The 18,436-nt window shown below is 41.4% G+C and overlaps 1 protein-coding gene across 1 annotated transcript in view; it reads right to left on the reverse strand.

Annotated features, from left to right (window-relative positions):
• The window catches only part of gldn (gliomedin), a 38,029-nt gene that overhangs the window by 17,128 nt on the left and 2,465 nt on the right, over positions 1–18,436 (reverse strand). The window contains exon 2 of the mRNA XM_043677369.2: positions 3,780–3,831. Coding sequence (XP_043533304.2) covers positions 3,780–3,831 — 52 coding nt within the window. The remainder of the gene's footprint in view (positions 1–3,779; positions 3,832–18,436) is intronic.

Below are 18,436 nucleotides of genomic sequence, written 5' to 3' on the forward strand. Positions count from 1 at the left end.
GAGTTTTCATAACCAGTATTAAATGCAAGTACATTACACCATGGCCTTACTATAAGGGAAACCTCTTAGTACAAACTAATGGAATTATAGTGGGCAATCAAATGGAGTAAATATTGATTCAACAGAGGATCAGATCAATTTTTGATTAGCAAAGGACAGATGGACTGATTATTGGTTTAAGGAAAGCTTTTGAAAATACTCAGTGGGCTGAAATCACACATGTTCTGATATTTTTGCAGCAAATTTCTCACTTTCTTTCCTTTCCTCATGCATGGGCTCTCCCCCCAAGCACACACCCTTCCTAACTCGCTCCAATCTAACCAGAGAAATAAGATGGCTCACAGATTTCTCCAATACAGACAGTGCATGGCGACATACCGAGCTAAAGCTGGGCTAATCCCAGAAACGGTGGGAGGATGTCATGACTGGGCCATTTAAAGACTACAACTGGCAAGGGGGGGAGCGGGAATTCAGGGAGAGTCAACCATAGACTTTCCAGTGAGCTTACTTCAGGCTGAGGCAAGAGGGCAGCTCAAATTGGGGATGTCTGTAACCAGGTTAATGATGCAACTTCATCACCTCCCCAAGCCAGCTCCCATTACTTCATGGGAACACTCACTGAGGCACCTCATCAAAGAGGCTGCACTTCATTTGGACCAATCCTTTTGATGATGCATTTCCAAATAAAATTATGACAGGTTTCCAAAGCTTTGGAGTATTTAAGGATGACCAGCATTGGTTGGTAAATAGCAAGTCACGCCTAACAAGTTTAATACTATTCTTTCCAGATATAGCAACATGTATCAATAAAGAAATCACAATAGATTAGATTAGATTAGATTAGATTATTTACAGTGTGGAAACAGGCCCTTCGGCCCAACAAGTCCACACCAATCTGACATACTTCGCACAGAGGGTAATTTACATATGGAATGCACTATCTGTAGTGGAGGCAGGTTCAGTTGAGGCATTCAAGAGGGCAGTGAATGATTACATGGATAGAAATCATGTGAAGATCTGGTGAAAAGGCAATAGGATGGCCCAGGTATTAGGACCACTGCAAGGCCAATGGGCTGAATGGCTTCATTCTGTGTTGTAACTGTTCTGTGATTCTTTGATTCTATTTATAGATTGTCAGAAAAGGCACTTGTTAGTGCAAGAGAGTGTGTCTATGATGGACTGCTGCTGTCCACTCTGACAACGGCCCCACAACAGTTTCAAGTCAACTTTGTGACTCCACAAAAAACACTGCAGCCCCATGCCAACCCATTGCCCCCCTTTGTGGACCTTCCTATCAGCTTGGTAGAGAGTCCAATATGATAGACACAAACCCAATGAGCTCTGCCATGTATCCAGCCAAAAGCAGCTCACATGGCTTGCTCCTCAAAGTGGATCAGAACTGCCATCAGTATTAATGGGGCATTCTGTGCCAACTCACCCATATGGGTGCCACTGAGCAGTACAAAGGTGATGTACGTTGGGCCTGAAAGGGCTAATACAGAGAAGCACCATCAGCCCCACACATTATGATGATGTCAGTTGGATTCGTAGGCAGATCTGCTTACCAACGTGAAGGAACGAGACCACAAATCCTCCAAGTCTCTGGAACAATGGCTCTTAGGATGTGCAAGATGTGACTCATTGCTAACATGAAATGAGGTATAGCTCATTAATTATAAAAAGATCTTCAAGTTAGACCAGGAAGTGGTTCCCTTGACCACACTAGACCAAGCAAGTCCTACACTTAAAGAAAATGGTGACAGTTGCTCATACAGTGTAGTAAGTTGGTGTTCCCATACAATCGAAGAGGGCCTTAACCAGGCCGTATGAGCCTCCATCACAGAATGGAGGCCCAGTGCCAGAACCAGGTGGATGCTGTGACCACCTACAGAAATGTCCTTGTAGAGATGATGGTGAACAATGTGGACTCAGCTAGTTATAATCAATCACTCTTATGGCAGCTCAGGAAAATATTGTGAGTGAGACCTGACCATGAAAATGCCAATGGGTCCCACACTGACTCCTCCAAACAGTCACAGCTCATTACAAACCCAATTTACAGTAGAGCTGTAAAATGTCCCTAATGTTTCTCATACAGGATAATCAATGCTCACTGGGTTGCTTCTTTGATGTTGCAATCTTGTGGGTTTTTCTAACACCCTCCCCCTTCCCACACCTCCCACCGGCTGAATGGAACATTTTTCTAACACGAATTCGAGAACTTTCTGAACTTCGAATATCTGACCTCTCAAATTCAAAAGAATGTCAAATACTGAGTGAAACAAACAGACAGTGTTGTTTAAATTTGAATTCTTTCTCACACACATTCACATTCTCAAGCACACAAGTCTGTCTAACATTCATGTCTGCACCTCACACGTGCTCTCTCATACTCGTAATAATCTTTCAAAATCAATTTGATATTTCACTAAATGGCAGTGTATATTTAAATGTTGTGTACTAGCTCAATTTTAAAGACAAGCTAACGATTAAAACTATCCAAAAAATACCTATTTCCAACATAAACACAATTATATATTAAGTATAGGGCATGGGTTTAAGGTGAGAGCGGAAAGATTTAAAAGGGACCTAAGTGGCAACTTTTTCACACAAAGGGTGGTGCATGTATGGAATGAGCTGCCAGAGGAAGTGGTGGAGGCTGGTACAATTACAACATTTAAAAGGCATCTGGATGTGTATCTGAATAGGAAAGGTTTGGAGGGATATGGGTCAAATGCTGGCAGATGGGGCTAGGATTAATTTAGTATATCTGGTCAGCATGGCCAAATTAGACCAAAGAGTCTATTTCTGTGTTGCACATCTGTATGACTCTATCAAATTAAGTGTTCACATTTTTTGTTATCATCTATTTGTTGTTTCCATGCTGACAAATGTTTCTCAGTAGTTTCATTCGTACCTTAACCAAAGCATCTAAGTGTATAGCCCATATATTGTTGCTATCTGAATGTTCACACATTTAGGCATTACCTACTGTGTTCATTTCTGGAGTAAATGATCTAAAACAAAGATTGGGGAGTGAATGGACTGATATGAAAAGTTATCCAATTATCCAAAGTAAAACACTCCTTAATAGTGCCATATATAAGTGTGTGAAATAGTGTGCCACAAATATGGAAACTTCATTTCAGTTTGACACTTCACTAAAGTCTGTAGTTGAACATGTTTGTGTGTGCATGCAGAGGTATAGATGTGTGAATATATGCGTGGCTATACTGTACACATATGAGTAAGCGTGTATTTGGAGGACATCGCTGTTGGTTATTTTGTCAGTTCAGGTCCTTCCAGATTGGTGGAAATCGAATCGTCTATCTTCCAGGTAAGAAATTCATGGAAGCATCAAAATTTACAAGAATAATAATATACCAAGCAGATTAAACTTAGAGAAATACTCTCAGCCATCAAAGACCTTATCACACTTTCCATGATGTTTGTATTAATGGACTGTCTCAAACTTCACAGCAGCCAAATCATGATAAAATAGACATGCAACCTCATAGATTGTTATGACAACCTCACATTAGCTGCCCCATTACAACTTTTACAACATTACCAAATTCTGCATAGTCCCAAAACAAGGCCCAAAGACCACTCACAAATTTTGATTTTATGCATCCTCTAAAACATTATCAAAACACTTTTCTTAAATAAACTAGCTATACTCATAACATTAAAGATCAATTCATACAGGATAAAAACACATCAAATGATTTCAATTTTCTGCTCAGATATTCCATCCACAGAGTTTTTCAGAGACATACCTGTTAAGCATATTCCCCTTGTGCTGTTGCACAAATCCATAAAAATTCGAATCTTAAGGAAAAATAACAATGGTTACAATAAACATTTCACAGAACATCACCGTTCTTCCAGAATTTCCTATTTTTGAACATCTAAAATTTATTACAGATTGTGAAATGGCTTAGATTCAAATAGCCATACCCACACATCTTCAAAACAATCTTTCCTTATTATCAAAGCTGTCATTATAAGGCAGCTTGGCACAGAGTTTGGTGCTCAGCAGCTGTAATATCAGAAAGATTTTTGAATGAGTTGGTGGCTTTTACAATATTAGCAGCTGCTGAGAGCTCTGATGACTTATCAAAAGGCCTACAAAAGTCATCACTCATTAAAAGAATCAGGTACTGTCCACTATTCATTACAATTCACCCATTCTGTCTAAAAGCTAAGTGAAAACGACAGCAAAGATGTGGGAGTGAAAAGGATATTCCTACCTCCTTGCTTCGAAGCAAAACGTTGACTCTTCTGGCAAATTAAGAGAAAGTGATCATCTAACCAAATTCACATCAAGGTGAAGTAAATCTTTTTTTGATTTGTGTATGACTTTTAAAATACAGGTACTCCGTAAAAGCAAACTGAAAAGTGTCAACAACTTTTAACATTCTTCTTTTAACAGTCGGTTCTGGAGCTTATGTTTCAACTGTTCCAACAATATTGAAGAGGACTACTGTAATTCTTTTAGATGATGAGATTTGTTAAGGAGATTCAGAAACATGAACAGGACAATTAAAAACCCAGACAGTGCTGCTATTAGGCAGATGTATAAATACCAATATGATGTACAATGGCTCAGTTTTAACTTGTTCCTTATCCACTCCTGGGTGACAGTAATACAGTTAAGGCTTCTTCAAGATTTTGCTTTTCTTTTATATTTGAAGGCATTCATTTCCAGAAATCACTAGCAAGGTGTGAGAGTTGAATTGGGTTTGTTTTCTTTTTAGTTTGCTGTTCAGGGTGGGTTCATGCAGCTTGAGGTTGCATTTTATTTTAATTCATTCGTGGGACATGTCCAACATTTATTGCCCGTCCCTAGAGGAGGTGGGCCTTAAGAAAGAGACTTTGTGGAGTGCCTCAGGGATGGATTCTTTGAGCAGCTGGTGCTGGAGCCGACCAGGGAGAAGGCAATTCTGGATCTGGTATTGTGTAATGAACCAGAATTGGTCAGAGACCTCGAAGTGAAGGAGCCATTGGGAAGTAGTGACCATAATACAATAAGCTTCAATCTGCAATTTGAGAGGGAGAGGGTACAGTCGGAAGTGACAGTACTTCTGTTGAATAAAGGGAATTATGGAACTATGAGGGAGGAGCTGGCCAAAGTTCAATGGTGCAATACCTTAGCAGGGATGACCATGGAGGAACAATGGTGGATATTTCTGTGTATAATGCTGAAGTTGCAGGATCAGTTCATTCCTAAAAGGAAGAAAGATCCCAGGAGGAGGCATGGGCGGCCATGGCTGACGAGGGAAGTAAAGAAACATATAAAGTTAAAAGAGAAAAAGTATAACATAGCTAAGATAAGTGGGAAAACTGAGGACTGGGAAGCTTTTAAAGAGCAACAGAGGATTACTAAGAAGGAAATACGCAGAGGAAAAATGAGGTACGAAGGTAAACTGGCCAAGAATATAAAGGAGGACAGTAAAAGCTTTTTTAGGTATGTGCAAGGCAAAAAAATGGTTAGGACAAAAATTGGGCCCTTGAAGACAGAAACAGGGGAATATATTACTGGGAACAAAGAAATGGCAGAGGAATTAAATGGGTACTTCAGATCTATGTTCACTTGGGAAGACACAAGCAATCTCCCTGAGGTAACAGTGGCTGAAGGACCTGAACTTAAGGGAATTTATATTTGCCAGGATTTGGTGTTGGAGAGACTGTTAGGTCTGAAGGTTGATAAGTCTGTGGGGCCTGATGGTCTGCATCCCAGGGTACTGAAGGAGGTGGCTCGGGAAATCGTGAATGCGTTGGTGATTATTTTCCAGAGTTCGATAGATTCGGGGTCGGTTCCTGAGGATTGGAGGGTGGCTAATGTTATACCACTTTTTAAGAAAGGTGGGAGAGAGAAAGCAGGAAATTATAGACCAGTTAGTCTGACCTCAGTGGTGGGAAAGATGCTGGAGTCTATTATAAAGAATGAAATTACGGCACATCTGGATAGTAGTAACAGGATAGGACAGAGTCAGCATAGATTTATGAAGGGGAAATCATGCTTGACTAATCTTCTTGAATGTTTTGAGGATGTAACTCTGAAGTTGGACGAGGGAGATCCAGTAGATGTAGTGTACCTGGACTTTCAGAAAGCTTTTGATAAAGTCCCACATAGGAGGTTAGTGAGTAAAATTAGGGCGCCTGGCATTGGGGGCAAAGTACTAGATTGGATTGAAAATTGGTTGGCTAATAGGAAACAAAGGGTAGTGATAAACGGCTCCATTTCGGAATGGCAGGCAGTGACCAGTGGGGTGCCGCAGGGATCCGTGCTGGGACCGCAGCTTTTTACAATATATGTGAATGATATAGAAGATGGTATCAGCAATAACATTAGCAAATTTGCTGATGATACAAAGCTGGGGTGACAGGGTGAAATGTGGTGAGGATGTTAGGAGATTACAGGGTGACCTGGACAAGTTAGGTGAGTGGGCAGATGCATGGCAGATGCAGTTTAATGTGGATAAATGTATGGTTATCCACTTTGGTGGCAAGAACAGGAAGGCAGATTACTACCTCAATGGAATCAATTTAGGTAAAGGGGCAGTACAGAGAGATCTGAGTGTTCTTGTACACCAGTCAATGAAGGCAAGCATGCAGGTACAGCAGGTGGTGAAGAAGGCTAATAGCATGCTGGCCTTCATAACAAGAGGAATTGAGTATAGAAGCAAAGAGGTGCTTCTGCAGCTGTACAGGGCCCTGGTGAGACCACACCTGGAGTGCTGTGTGTAGTTATGGTCTCCAGATTTGAGGAAAGACATTCTGGCTATTGAGAGAGTGCAGCGTAGGTTCACGAGGTCAATTCCTGAAATGGCGGGATTACCTTACACTGAAAGACTGAAGCAACTGGGCTTGTATACCCTTGCGTTTAGAAGACTGAGAGGGGATCTGATTGAGACGTATAAGATTATGAAAGGATTGGACACTCTGGCAATGGGAAACATGTTTCCGCTGATGGGTGAGTGCCGAACCAGAGGACACAGCTTAAAAATACGGGGTAGACCATTTAGGACAGAGATGAGGAGAAACTTCTTCACCCAGAGAGTGGTGGCTGTGTGGAATGCTCTGCCCCAGAGGGCAGTGGAGGCCCAGTCTCTGTATTCATTTAAGAAAGAGTTGGATAGAGCTCTCAAAGATAGTGGAATCAAGGGTTATGGAGATAAGGCAGGAACAGGATATTGATTAGGAATGATCAGCCATGATCATATTGAATGGCGGTGCAGGCTCGAAGGGCTGAATGGCCTACTCCTGCACCTATTGTCTATTGTCTATTGGTGGGGAGCTGCTGCCTTGCAACCACCTTCTTATAGGTTGACCCACAATGCCATTAGATAGACAATTCTGGGAGTTTGACCCAGCAACAGTGAAGGAACGGCGATATACTCCCAGGTCAGAATGGTGGGTGGCATGGACGGGAACATGCAGGTGATGGTGTTCCCATATATCTGGTGCTCTTGTCATTTTAAATGGACATGGTAGTGGGTTTGGAAGATGCTGTCTGAGGATCTTTGATGAATTCTTGCAGTGCATCTTGTAGTTAGCACACACTGCTGCTACTGAGTGTCGGTGGTGGAGGGAGTGGATGTCTGTGGATGTGGTGCCAATCAAGCGAGCTCCTTTGTCCTGCATGGTGTCAAGCTTCTTGTATGTTGTTAGACCTGCACCTTCCAGCCAAGTGAGGAGTATTCCATCACAGTCCTACATTGTGCCTTGTAGATGATGGGCAGGTTTTGGGGAATCAGGAGATAAGTTACTCACCACAGAACTCCTAGCCCCTGACTTGCTCTTGAAGATACTGTGTTTATGTGGTGGGTACAGTTGGGTTTCTGGTAAATGGTAACCCCTTGGACATTGATAGTTAGGGATTCAGTGATGGTAACACCATTTAATGATGATAGCCTAACATTTAGTGGCATGAATGTCACTTGCCAGGCTAAGCCTAGATATTAGCCAGATCTTGTTGGGGGTTTGTTGGTCATATCTCTGCATTGTTCTCTATGAAGTATTGTCTAATATTTAATTCTTAAACAATTTATTAGCAATTTGCACTAGTTTCCTATGATCTTCATCAATTGTTTCAAAGAACACTCTTCCTTTTCATCCCTTAAATCTGAACTATTGGCAAATAGCACATAGGAACTGTTTTAGGGTGTTTAACCCTTAATGGCTGTTCTAATCCAATTAAATCATGACTGTTCACAGCTTAGTTTATCAGTTTTGAAAATTTTCAATTGGCCAAACCTCAATGATTTTTGAGGGAAAGAGACCTCATGATTTTGACTACATTTTGAAGAACTGTTTCCTGTGAGCACATATTGGAAGGCACACACAAACAGTTAAAATCAATTCATTGTCATAAGAATATGCCTTCCATAATTACTGAGTAAGGAAGGAACTGGGAACTTGGGAAAATAATTAATTCTGTGCATCAGGCAGTCGGCAGCATTACCAGTATTAACATGACTCTGTTAAACTGATACCAACTGTAGTTGATGACTAAGATCTGGCACTACTAGGCTTAACTTGTTGTAGTGGTATTCAGAATCAGCTTTTCATAATGATACAATAAATGTGATAAGCTACCCAATTAAAGTTAGTAAACGAGTTTTACTGGAGCACAATGGCTTACACAAATGGCTTAGAGTCAGGGTCCCAAGTTCGATTCCAGCCCCGGGCGACTGTCTGTGTGGAGTTTGCACATTCTCCCCGTGTCTGCGTGGGTTTCCTCTGAGTGCTCCAGTTTCCTCCCACAGTCCAAAGATGTGCAGGTCAGGTGAATTGACCATGCTAAATTGCCCATATGCATTAGTCAGAGGTAAATAGGTCTGAGTGGGTTGCTGTTCAGAGGGTCAGTGTGGTCTTGTTGGGCCAAATGGCCTGTTTCCACACTGTAGGGAATCTAATCTAATATAAACTTACACGAAGGAACACAGTATCACAAATTGGCATTCCAATGAACGTTCAAAAAGGTTTCAAACAATAGTCATTAAACTGCAAAAGCACAGTGAAACTCGGGCTCCAGAGCACTTTTTAATCTTAATTAGCTTCCTAGAGGAAATTACATTTTGATCTTTAAAGCTTGTTTTAAACCAACCATATAGATGTACCATAAATTAGTTTCTAATTTGTTGTTTTGGACATATGTTTAATGTTATTCATGGAGCAGCAAATATTTTTAAAAATCAGTTAATATTTACATTGATATTATTTTGCTCTTAATTCCATATTGACAATATAAAAAATGCTTAGAATATTGTGTTTTATGTGATTGCAACATTGGAACTGTAGTAACCATACCTATGATTCTATCTTGTGTCGTCTTGATTACTAGATGTTTAAAATTTCATTTTTATGAATGACACTTCTGAAGATTTCCTTTTCTTATATCTAGGGTCTCAATAGTCAAACCAGTTACAAGGTTCAGCATGTTGATCTGATCATCTGGTCTTCAAACCTCTTCAGATACTTTTGGCATTTTGTAGCAGATTATCAAGGGGCAACTCCGAAGGGACTTAACTACTATCCAAAATCAGCCAAAATAGGTCTAGGTAAAATATTGATGAAGCTTTAGTTTTATTTCTCCTTACTAACCAGTAGAAATTATATCTGTATTGTGTTGACAATGAAAAGCTAAGTTATGACATAATAATCTGTTAGTTCTTGGTAAAGTTTAATTGCTCTGCTTTACCCATTGAAAGAGAACATAACCACTATTAACAAGTAAAACCAATGGTTTCAAATTACAAAACCAGCAAATTAACATATCCCAGGGCCACTTAAATTCCAATATTCTTTGACAAAAGAGCCTGTTACAAGGCATTTGCTTTTTGTGGTTACTGTTAACTAGTCTGCACAATTACTAGTCTGCACAATTATTGTAAATGAAAGCAAAATTGTACTTTGTAAGTCTAAAACCCACAAATGTTTCCATGTATAAGGGTTGTACTGTAAGAATTGTAATGAGGTCAGCCAGCTAGACTTCATACAGTATCAGTTCCCTCATTGGTGCTGTAAATCTGGGCCAATCAGGGAGCCCTGGCTGACAATTATAAAGAGGAGTGTCCCTTTGATGAGAAGGGCACTGTTTGTCACTGGCCACTTGAGTATTTCCTTTCTTCCTGGTGGTGGAACATCAATAAACATTTACACACTTGTTGTTCTTCACTGCGTCCGACACCTGCACGCACACTACATGGGAGCTGGGGTAAAATAAGCACCACTGCAGTTCGGCAGTAGTGTGAGGTCGATGAAAAAGCAAAAAAAAAAGAAATAGGAGTGTCAGAGGAGCATAAAAACAGAAAAAACAAAAGAAATCAAGCGGAATGTCAGAGATTCTGGCACTCTGAGAGTTGACTAAAGAGGCAGTACTAAACTCAGGGATTGTTCAGGTGTACTTGATAACTGGACACCAGCCTCTGTGTTCCCTTACTCAATCCAGTAGGACTCCTTAGCTGTCTTAGGTCTGCACATTGGCAGCAACTACAATGGCTTGCCAGCCAGGATCCTGAAGGAAATGTTAACCGTTTGGCCAAGACTTGGCTTTGATTTGGGGTTTTACTGTGGGCTGACCTAGACTCCCTCTGATCAGGATATGTCCTGGGTGAGACTGTGAAATTGTCTACACTGAGGTGGTATCCCCAAGCTCAGTCAGACTGGTGCGGGTGTCCACTTCCATCAGAATACCCTGCAACTCATAAGCTCCACTGGCCATTTTCCAATGGTCAAGCCAGTTATAGTGCCTGTCTAAAGTCCAGTTAGGCTTCGGCTAGTAAACATTTTTGCACAGTTCCACATACCAAATGGTTTCTAAACATTTCATTAAGGGTTAGACCAAAGCCATATGCTTCTGCCAGTCATCAATAATCCCAATATGGATTTGCCTGGTTCTCGAATTGCTGAGTAAAAACAATAGTGTCTCAGAACTAGAGGAGGCTTCTTAACTATGTCCATCAGTTCTTGAAAGGTTTAGTATCTGGTATGACGATACTGCCACTTTAACAAGGTGACGTTGTCCTTTTTTATTTCAAGAGGGGTCGTAAAGGCAGAGATGCCAATATGTCTGGAATTGTCTACTTTAAACAATGGCGGGGAGTGGTCAGTTCTCCCAGTTCAGGTTTGTTTTTAGTTTGTTTTGTTTTAGCAGGCAGTCAGAAACTGCTGGTAGCAGGGAAGTAACTACAGTGAAACAACGCTCCATGCTTCAGCAAATGTTTCTTACCTGACTCTTCTCTCTGCAATCTCTCCTGCCTGTAAAGAACCTGTGTTCGAGTTTACCTTTTGCCAGGCGGTGTATATATGGGATGTTGCGGATATTGGAACAGCTCCTTTATAAGTTACAATATCGTGTTGGTTTGGTTTTCAAATAGTTAAGTCATTCTGAATTCTGTTTTCTTTTGTTCCTATTTCAACCGTAGTGTGTAAATAAATTCTGTTTTGCTTATAACTGAGTGGTTTGACCAGCTGCATCACTCCTGAATATCCACCTTACACCTGCCTTTCAAATACAAAAAAAGTTAGGGTCTTAAAATGTTTTGAGTGTGTCTGACCTGGTCCACACCATTGGGCTCCGAATAACAGAAACAGCTGTGGCTCCACAGGCTGTCAGGAGAAATACTCATTGTTTTTGATCTGCCACAATGTATTTTGCCTTGAAAAAAAAATTTTTCACACACAATCCTTAATATTAGGATTGAACAGGTCAAGCTTTCCAAACAAAGGCATGATGCCAAAAATGTTTACCCCAACTCAAAGGCGACTGTTGCGGGTTTCTTCAGGAATGTGCTTTACTCTCGTTACTACCGGTATCCCATCACCAAATCACCCTTTATTTACAAATGAACAGTCCTTGTCTTTAGAGTCCTGCCTCTTCAGAGTCAAGTATTTGACTGTCAGTATCTCTGACACTCCCCCTTTTCTTTTTACAGCCAGCTCTCAGAGTGAACAGAACCCCATAACACTCATATTTAATTTTGTCCTGATTTTTTTTCTCCTTTCTTTCTTTACCCCACACAACCGCCTAACAGCAGTAGTGGTTATTTTTTCCTAGCACCAATCTCATGTGTGTGCAGGTATAGGACACAGTGAAGAACAACATGTGTATAAATCTTTATTTATATTCCACCACCAGGAAGAAAGGAAACACAGTGGCCAGTGACAAACAATGCCCTTCTCAAGAAAGGGCAAGACACTGTCAGACAGGGCTCCCTGATTGGCCCAGGTAACAACTCCAATCAGGAAACTCATATTCTATGAGGTCCAGCTGGCTGACCCAGTTAGAATTGCTATAGTACTACACCCCATCTCGCTGGTAATAACATTTATTTTTTATCCTGAAACCACTGAAACACTTGCAGAAGTAATTCAATTGCTGAATTTTTATATTGCAAGTTAATAAACATGTCCTTCCCGAGTGCTTTGCAAATGGCGATATCACTAAAACAGGTTAGCAGGTCAGTTTCCTCCTATTTGTTTGTACGGCCTTACTGTGTGATAATTGGAGGAGAAAGTGAGGACTGCAGATGCTGGAGATCAGAGCTGAAAATGTGTTGCTGGAAAAGCGCAGCAGGTCAGGCAGCATCCAAGGAGCAGAAGAATTGATGTTTCGGGCATGAGCCCTTCTTCAGGAATGAGGGAAGTGTGCCAAGCAGGCTAAGATAAAAGGTAGGGAGGAGGGACTTGGGGGAGGGGCGTTGGAAATGCGATAGGTGGAAGGAGGTTAAGGTGAGGGTGATAGGTTGGAGTAGGGGGTGGGAGCAGAGAGGTCAGGAAGAAGATTACAGGTTAGGAAGGTGGTGCTGAGTTCGAGGGTTGGGACTGAGACAAGGTGGGGGGAGGGGAAATGAGGAAACTGGAGAAATCTGAATTCTTCCCTTGTGATTGGAGCGTTCCTAGGCGGAAGATGAGGCGCTCTTCCTCCAGCCGTCGTGTTGCCGTGGTCTGGTGATGGAGGGGTCCAAGGACCTGCATATTCTTGGTGGAGTGGGGGGGGTGGGGGAGTTGAAGTGTTGAGCCACAGGGTGGTTGGGTTGGTTGGTCCGGGTGTCCCAGAGGTGTTCTCTGAAACGTTCCGCAAGTAGGTGGCCTGTCTCCCCAATATAGAGGAGGCCACATTGGGTGTAGCGGATGCAGTAAATGATGTGTGTGGAGGTGCAGGTGAATTTGTGGCGGATATGGAAGGATCCCTTGGGGCCTTGAAGGGAAGTAAGGGGGGAGGTGTGGGCGCAAGTTTTGCATTTCTTGCGGTTGCAGGGGAAGGTGCCGGGAGTGGAGGTTGGGTTGGTGGGGGGTGTGGACCTGACGAGGGAGTCACGGAGGGAGTGGTCTTTTCGGAACGCTGTTAGGGGAGGGGAGGGAAATATATCCCTGGTGGTGGGGTCCGTTTGGAGGTGCTAATTGGCTGTGGTGTTACAACAAAACACTAGAAGTTACTTCATTCAGTCTGAAGTATTTGTCTATTTCCTGAGGTTACTTAAAATACAGCTACACTCTCCCAAATCTGGCAACCCTCAGGATGAGCACTTTTCCAGATTTCTGAACTTGTCAATTTTCAGAGAAAAAGAAAATTGGAATGTGCTAATCCAAACAGGATCAATTTAACCTAGTTAATGAAAAATGTAAGGAAACCAACCAATGATATGATTACAAAGAACTTTAGATTAATGGCCATGGTCCTGCTGGCATTAATTTACTCTCACATCCTGAAATTAATAACTCCTTCATGCCTCCCTCTCTTCCCTTCATCACTGCAGCCGGTTTAAAATGAGAAAAGATCAATCAAAAAGATGCCCACTTTTAAGACCATGTTATTTTTTGGGTAGCTCCTTTTCTGAGAGTGTACCTCCATTATATAGATGCAAGGCTTTCTGACATTTTCCTCTATACTGAATCTTTCTGCAGCCTGTCTTCATTCAAATAATATACTGCTCTTCTATTCTCCCTGCCAAAGTAAGTAACGAACATTGTCCCAAATTTGCTAAGTTTTAACCTGTCTATATCCCTTTCAACTCTTGGTGTCATCTTCATTACTTGCTTTCTCACCTGTTTTTTTCTCATCCATAAACTTTTTAACAGTACATTCACTTACATTACCCAAGTCTTTAATATATTTTGTAAATAATAATGGTCCCAGCATAGATTCCTGTGGCACTCCACTAATTACAGATTGTCATCCTTAAAATGTCCCCTTTATTCTAACTCTCTGTCTCCTGTTAGTTAGCCAAATCTCTATCCATGCAATACACTACCCATAAATCCCTATCCATGCGATACACAATATACTAGGTCCCCTTTATCTCTGCTGCTTGCTACCTCCTCAAAGAATTCTAATAACATTGTCAAATATAATTTCCCTTCACGAAGCCATGCTGACTCTGCTTGATTAGATTATGAATTTCTAAATGCTACAAAGAACAGAGAACAATACAGCACAGAAACACACCTTTCAGCCCACCCAGCCTGCGCCCATTCCTAATCCTTATTTACACCTGATACTTACTGGCCATACATAGTTTCTAACCCTCTGTTCGCCTCCTCTTGATCGTCTGTCAAGATTACACCTTCAACGTTGTTAACATGTCTACTTCCACCACCTCCACTGGCAGTGCATTCTAGGCACCCACCACTCTCTACATGAAAACTTTTCCCTGCACTACTCCCCTAACCTTTTCACCTGTCACCTTGAACTTGTGCCCTCTTATAGTTGAGCATTCCACCCTGGTATTTTCCTTTTACTGATAATTATTTATTCCTCCCACTCTTTCGCTCTCTGGTTATTAGTATGTTTGGAATTCTATAGGAGTCCTTCACAATGAAGATTAATGCTAAATATTTATTTGTTTCCTCGGCCATTTCCTGGTTCCCCATTATTATTTTCCTTGCTCACTCTGCAAGGGCCATGTATTCACTTTGGCCTCCCTCTTCATTTTTACATATTTAAAGAAGCTCTTACTGTCTATTTCTGTATTACTTGCAAGTTTACCCACATGGCTTATTATCATTGTTTTTTTGGTCACATTTTGGCTGTGTTTAAAAGTTTCCGAATCCTCTGGTTTACAACCAAAAATGGCACATTGTATTTTTTTTTATTGCCATTTTATACTATCCTTAACTTCCCTGGTTAACCATGGTTGGTTTATCCTCTTCCTAGAATTCTTCTCCTCACTCATTTTTCTTAAATATCAGCCACAGTTCCTCAACCACTCTTCCTGCTAGATTTTTTTCCTAATTCACTCTAGCCAACTTGCTCTCATCTCAATGTAATTATTCTTGTTTAAATTTAACACAGTTATTTCCAACCCAAGTCTCTCACTCTCAAACTGAATGCTAAATTCTGCCACATTGTGGTCACTGGCCCTTGGGAGATCTTTTACTCTGCGATAACTTATTAGACCTATTGCAAATTACCAGATCTAAAACAGTGTGATCACTGGTAGGATCCACATCAGATTGTTCTAGGAAATTGTCCTGAATACAATTTATGAATTCTTTTTTGTGGCTACCTCTGCAAGTTTAATTTTCCCAAATTACGTGATGATTAAAGTCACTAATTAATATACTGCCTTGTTATGTGCATTCATTATCTCCTAATTTGTTCTCCGACCTATAGTACAGATGTGGTTAGGGGGCCAATGAACAACTCCCATTATGACTTTATCTCTTTCTTATTTTTTACCTCCACAGATATGGATCCTTCATCATGGGATCCAAGATAATTTCTTACTATCGTATTCATTCCAGCTCGTAATAACACCACTACCCCACCACCCTTTCAATTCAGCTCACCCTCCTGAAACGTCACATGTCTATGAATTTTTAGTTCCCAGCTTTGAGTTCCTTATCACCTTATATTTGTAATGGCTACCAGATCATACCCATTTATTGCTACTTGTGCCATTAATTCAATTATCTTATTCCAAATACCGTATGTGCATTTGAGCCACAAATATTGTCCATTTGCCATTTTTTTCTCCCTTTGATCCAATTTGCTCCATTTATTTAATGAATCATAGAATTCCTACAGTGTGGAAGCAGACCTTTCAGCCCAATGAGTCCACACTGACCCTCTGAAGAGCTTCCCACTCAAACCCCCCCTATTCCTGTAACCCCACATTTCCAGTGCTAACTTACCTAGTCTACACTGGCCACAATGGGCAATTTAGCATGGCCAATCCACATAATGTATCCATCTTTGGACTTTGGGAGGAAACGGGAACAATAAGAGAGGAAGCCCATGCAGAATGTGCAAACTCCACACAGATAATCGCCTTAGGCTGAAATTGAACCCAGGTCCATGGTGCTGTGAGGCAGCAGTGCTAACCACTGAGCCACAACATTACCCTCGTACACTCCGTCCCTTCCTGACCCACTTTGGTAACCATAGGAGAGAGCCACTTGACCTATCATGCCTATGATAGCTCTTTAACGAGTTGACCAATTAGTACAATTCAAACACACAAATTCCTCATGCCTGCTGCACCATTCAATGGACTTATGGCTGATCACCTTTGCCCCGGAAACCTTCTCCCGCTTGCTAATCAAGGATCTATCGACTTTGCCTTCAAACCTTTCAAGGATTCTGCTTCCACTGCCTTTTGAGGAAGCAAGTTCCAAAGATTCACAATCCTCTGTGAGAAAGAAATTCTCTTCATCTCTGTCATAAGTATGTGGCAGTGTATTGTTAAACAGTGACCCCCTACTTCGAACTTTCTCACATTTGGAAACGTTCCTTCCACATCCACTCAGTTGAGAGCCCTCAGGATCTTAAATTTCAATCTTGTCAATTTTTACCCTCCCAAACTTCAGCAGATTCCCCTGCCCTTTCCTTAGGTTCCAGCAAATTCCTTCCCTTTTAAGTATTTATCCAATTACTTTTGAATGTAACGATTGAGTCTTTCAGACAGATCACAACACTTCTCTACTAAAGAATATTTTCTTTCATCTTGCTCCAGGCTCTTTGCCAATTGCCATAAATCTATGCCCTCTTGTCCATGACCTATTGGAAACAGTTTCTCCTTACTTGCTCTTTCATGAATGTAAATAATTCTGTTAAATCTTCTGATACCCATCACTGCTGTAAGGAGAACAAGCCTGGCTTCTCCAGTCTCTCCATTAGACTGAGAGCAGAATCATCGCAGTCCCTGAGCAACATTGACAAAAACGGCTAGATCACAAACTGAGGTTCATGCTTTTGAGACAATAAGTCCAAATATCCGCACAAGATTTTAACCATGAGATAAAAGTCTCATTTGTAAGTGGCAAGAGACCTATCTATTGTATAATCTCACCTCATTTATTATGCAGTTTACTATTCTACTGTGCAGCTGATGTCAAGAGTGTTTACTCAACAGAGGACCTGTTGGCCTTGGCACTTTGGTAGGTGAGCCCAGGGGCATTGTGCTTAGGGGGCCCAGACACAGAAATGTAGAATATTGGAGCCGGGGTAGGCCATTCAGCCCTTTGAGCCTGCTCCACCATTCAATATGATCATGGCTGATTATCCAACTCAGAACCCCCTTCTAGCTTCCTCCCCACACCCTTTGTTCCCTTTAGACCTAGTTGTGAGTGTATTCTACCTGACACTGGTGTGTGACACAAACGTTACTCTCTGCTTATCAGCCCAAATACCGATATTGTCCAAGTCTTGCTGCGTTTGGACATGGAATGTTTCAATATCTGAGGACTTACAAATGATGTTGAATATAGTGCAATCATCAGTGAATATCCTCACTGCTGCCCTTACGATGAAGGGGATGTCATTGAAGAAGCTTCTGAATATGGTTGGACTTTGGGCACTATCCTGAGGATCCCCTGTCCCTATCCCTGGTCTGGGAGGCCCAGACTCAAGTCTCACCTGCTCCAAAGGTATGTAATAGCATCTCTGAACAGGCTGATTAAATAAATAGGTTAAATAAAAAAATCAACCCTGAGGAACTCCTATAAAATTACCCTGGAGCTGAGATGACAGGCCTACAAAACCCACAACCAGCTCCTTTTGTGCAAGGTATGACTCAAACCAGGTCAGAGCTTCCCTCAGATTCCCATTGATCCTAGTTTTGCTCGGGCTCCTCAATGCCATACTCGGTCAAATGTGGTCTTGATGTCACGGGATGTCACTCTCATCTCAGCTTTAATGTAATCATAGTTGGAATCCTATGCCATCAAGTATTATTGCAAGTAACTCACAGTGCTTATGCTACTAACAAAAAAGGGAATTTTCCATATAGGCAAAGGTTAAAACTGCTAAACTTAACTTGCTGTGGTAAGCTTAATAAACAATCAATATGCAAATGCAGCAACTTCATGGAAATTACTTGATATGACCCTGTTTTCACAAAACTAACAGCAGGGTAGCATTAATCATCTGGTAACTTGTGATCATTCACAGCTCATGAGATATTGCTGACCGCGATACTAACCA

Source organism: Chiloscyllium plagiosum, unplaced genomic scaffold, assembly GCF_037043375.1.
Source record: "Chiloscyllium plagiosum isolate Xiang-an unplaced genomic scaffold, Cpla_swu_hap1 HiC_scaffold_39, whole genome shotgun sequence".
Classification (NCBI taxonomy): Eukaryota; Metazoa; Chordata; class Chondrichthyes; order Orectolobiformes; family Hemiscylliidae; genus Chiloscyllium; species Chiloscyllium plagiosum.